General features: G+C 42.7%; 1 protein-coding gene across 1 annotated transcript; it reads right to left on the bottom strand.

Annotated features, from left to right (window-relative positions):
* Positions 1–587: 587 nt before the first annotated feature.
* LOC104944871 (angiopoietin-related protein 4) lies at positions 588–3530 on the bottom strand. The gene is made up of 5 exons (XM_010770457.1): positions 3464–3530; positions 2843–2956; positions 2605–2700; positions 2066–2350; positions 588–1956 (listed from the first exon to the last, which is right to left on the bottom strand). Exons 1-5 carry the CDS (start codon positions 3528–3530, stop codon positions 1772–1774), a joined length of 747 nt encoding a protein of 248 aa, XP_010768759.1. The 3' UTR covers positions 588–1771.
* Between the last annotated feature and the right edge of the window lie 51 nt (positions 3531–3581).

Below are 3581 nucleotides of genomic sequence, written 5' to 3'. Positions count from 1 at the left end.
GGCAGAGGTCAGTTCAGAGCGCACTGCATCAGATCAGCTGTTTCTGAGGCCGATCTTGAGCCACTGTCAGTGCTCAAGATCAGTAGGGATGAAGCACCTTGACAGTAAGCAGGAGGTTTTACAGTGAAAAATTAAAGCTGACGCACTGAAGCTTCTCAAGTTGCCTTCCACGTAATGTAACTAAGCTTATATAAAAATAAGACAGAGACTAACCATGTGTGGCTTAAGGCAATGGTTTAGTAATACTGTATGGGTTTAGACCTGCAGAGGTTTCCAAAGAAAGTCTATTTTTCCACCCAGGTTTGGTTACTAAAAAAATATCATGTTCTGTTTAATTGAGAGGGTTATTTTTCAAGTCTAAAATGTAAATGCATAGTGGATAAATCAAAAGGCAAATCTTGATCCTTCGAAAATAACAATCTATTAAAAATTTGCAATGTTGTATCCATATTTTTTTTTCTGATATTTGTGAACTTTTGTATTAGTTCTGTTGTCAGTTTACTTTCATGCTCGTATACTACCCTAAATTGTGTTGCAAACTTGTGGATACTTGTAGATAAGGGGCACATAATTCACAGACAAAGCAATAATAGTTTAGAGATATTTTATTAGCTCATAATGGCCCCAAAATGGTTAGGCCTCTTAAAAAACAACTGTACATCTGGTAAACACGACAAGGACAATATAAATTACAGACAGACAGCACCAGAAATATATATTTATATATATATGGATTCTTTTGCATTTAAATAAGGAAAGGGAACATCTAAAAGAACAAACACTGAAGTCATGAATACAACAGATAATGTCACAACAAATCAGTAACAGTTATATTCTGAAAGACAGAAGACATTCCTTCATACACTATGTACAAAACCATGCCTCTCTTATTTAAATAGGTCAATATGACCTAACATCGTCAAAATCACCAGGGAAAAAAGGCAGTAAAGAATATGCTTGATTTTTTTCCACAATTGCAAACGGAAAATATGTCGTCCAAAAGGTGGGAATGGTTTTGAGTGCACCATGAACATCAGTCTTAACACAGTTTCTGCTCATTATACTAGTTTACAGTGATTTATAACTTTACATAATGCTTTTGAAAACAAATTTCATCATGCTGATGCAAAAAACAAGTCTTTGTTTAAATTAGGTCATTATTTGGTCCGCACCATTGGGCCTAAAACTCCTACTTAATCGGCCTCCATTTCACCCCTACATGCATTCTTTACAAATCTGTTTTTGAGCTGGCAGTGCTGTTTACCTGCTACAAAACCACATTCAATCTCAACAACAGCCCACATATATAGTTAACACCACATGTCTGGTGATGCGTCTCTACTTGTTGCAAATCATCAGTGGCTCACAGCACAGTGGACGTGCCGGGACTCGCCCTGCAATGTTCTCTTGTCTTGGGGCCCCTGCTTTGTGCCAAATAGAAGGAATCCTCTGCAATGGTTCAACATATGAAAAACTTTCCACTGCACATTGAGTCTCTTTTCCATCTGTGGCTCTGGGTGCAGGGGAGGAATCTTTTCTTCTCTCAGAGAACAGAGCAGGGGAAACCTGGAACTCATGTAATGTGAGTTATTTTTGCTTCTTTTTTTGAGGGCCTTGACTTTGGTGTAAGGTCTCCCTTGCAGGGAGACAACCAGGGGAAATGATGTGTCTACCTCATCAACCAAGCATCAAGAAAAGAAAGAATAGTACAACATCTACTTCTTTCTGCCCCCTTCTTTTTAACGCAACTTTAATCTGTCTCTTTATATTTTTATGACTTATTGGTGATCGCAGCGGGGGCGATCATCATACTGCTGGACTTCAGAGGGTAGTAGCGGCCCCTCCAGGTCTTCCAGAAGATGCTCTGCTTCCTCTGGTGTCGCTGCTTGGGAGGGGGACTCTGGAAGTATCTGCCGTTCAGGTTGGAGCGACCGCAGTTACTGAACCACCAGCCACCTAGCATGACAAAGGACAATATGATGTTAGGTGCTGCTTCTAAGAGTTATCCTGATTTTTAAAACTGGGAATAAAATCACATAGTCATTTATCATTGTGATTGTCTTACCAGAAAGGTGCTTGGCGCAGTTGATGTCGTTTTTCAGGTCGTTGTCTTGGTCGCTGGTGGAAAAAGGCAGGCCGGAGGTCGCGTCAGTCCCCAGGGAAGTCTCCAAGGGGCTGAAAGCTTCGGCCTTCTCAATCTTGAGTGAGTACTTGGTTTCCTCTCCGCCAAGATGAAAGGGGAGGCGCACATCTTCTGAATCTCCACTCCAGTCAGAGAGCTTGATGTTGAGGATGTAGTTGCCATCCTTAGAAATGGAGTGGATCTTTTCTAGCCCCAACCAGAACTCTCCTAGAAAAGAACAGATATACATGGTGAGAAAACTACCCTGAGTGGGGCCATTGACTCCCGCTACTTTGTTGACTTCCTTTTGCCTTTGATCCATTTAAGCTTATCAGCAATAAGGTGCTTTGGGGACAGATCCTGCCCTCTAATGCAGTGGTTGTAAATGACAGTAATTCTGTTTGAACTAATCTGACCATGGCCAGGCCGACTAGCACATGTTAAGTTAGTGAGAGTGAGATCAAAGTCAAAAGAGCATTTACCATTCAGGCTGCCAAAGCCCTTCTCGTAGGCCTGCCACTGCTGGTCAAAGTCAACTGAGCCATCTTGGCGCTTTTGGATCACTGTCCATCCGCCATCTAAACAGAAAGACAGAAACGGATTGATCAGAAAATGTTGTTTCAACCAAAACATCAGGGAAAACTGCCAAGTCGTTGACTGATTGTCTAGGTAGTAAGACAAATGAACTGATGAGGACTCAAAGGGCCAAAATGGGCTTACCGGTTTTCATCTCACAGAAGACTTTAAAGGGCTCTGCATTGATTGGCTGGATGGTATAGATCCCACTGGTGGTCTCTCCTCTCAAGAACAGCTCATGACAGTCGGATGCCATCTCTAGAAGAAGAGTGAACATACAAAGGTTAAGACAATCAGCTCATCATTATCATCATTTCAGAGCTTGGCAACCTGAATATGTGACACATGTGTTGCTCAATCGACTGCCTTGAACTCTGTTGATGTAATGGAAGTTCTTTGGGCTGCTGCCAAAGTTTAGCTAAAATCTGAGCTTGTTTACCTAACCCAGCATTGATAAGTAGGCCCATTTACACTTAGGAAACCTCTAAGCGACGTGTTTCTCTGCACGGCATGAGCCGGGAGTCTGCAAATACGATTATCGTTACGAGTGGGCTTATCTTGAGCTATAAATGTTTACCTGATAGAGCCTTTGACCTAGCTTCAAGTGAGAAAATGTCTCGGTTTTGAATATGACCTTTCTCCCAGTTCCCAAGCAGACCTCCCTCTTTACAGCTGCTTGGCCTTTCAGGCTATTGAGTTTCACTCACTACTACCTATTACATTCCTCAACCCCCCCTTCTCTTTGGATCGTCACATCCCCCTCACGTGCACAACAGCCGGCGGTGACGTAGCGGTGCATGGCTGGTGCATGGCTGGTGCATGGCTGGTGCATGGCTGGTGCATGCACAGAGAGTGATCAGAGGATAGTGAAGTGGGGGGGGGG

Source organism: Notothenia coriiceps, unplaced genomic scaffold (assembly GCF_000735185.1).
Source record: "Notothenia coriiceps isolate Sejong01 unplaced genomic scaffold, NC01 NC01_scaffold00008957, whole genome shotgun sequence".
Taxonomy (NCBI): domain Eukaryota; kingdom Metazoa; phylum Chordata; class Actinopteri; order Perciformes; family Nototheniidae; genus Notothenia; species Notothenia coriiceps.
Note: the sequence above shows the minus strand (reverse complement) of the source record. Positions and strands in the feature narration are given on the sequence as shown.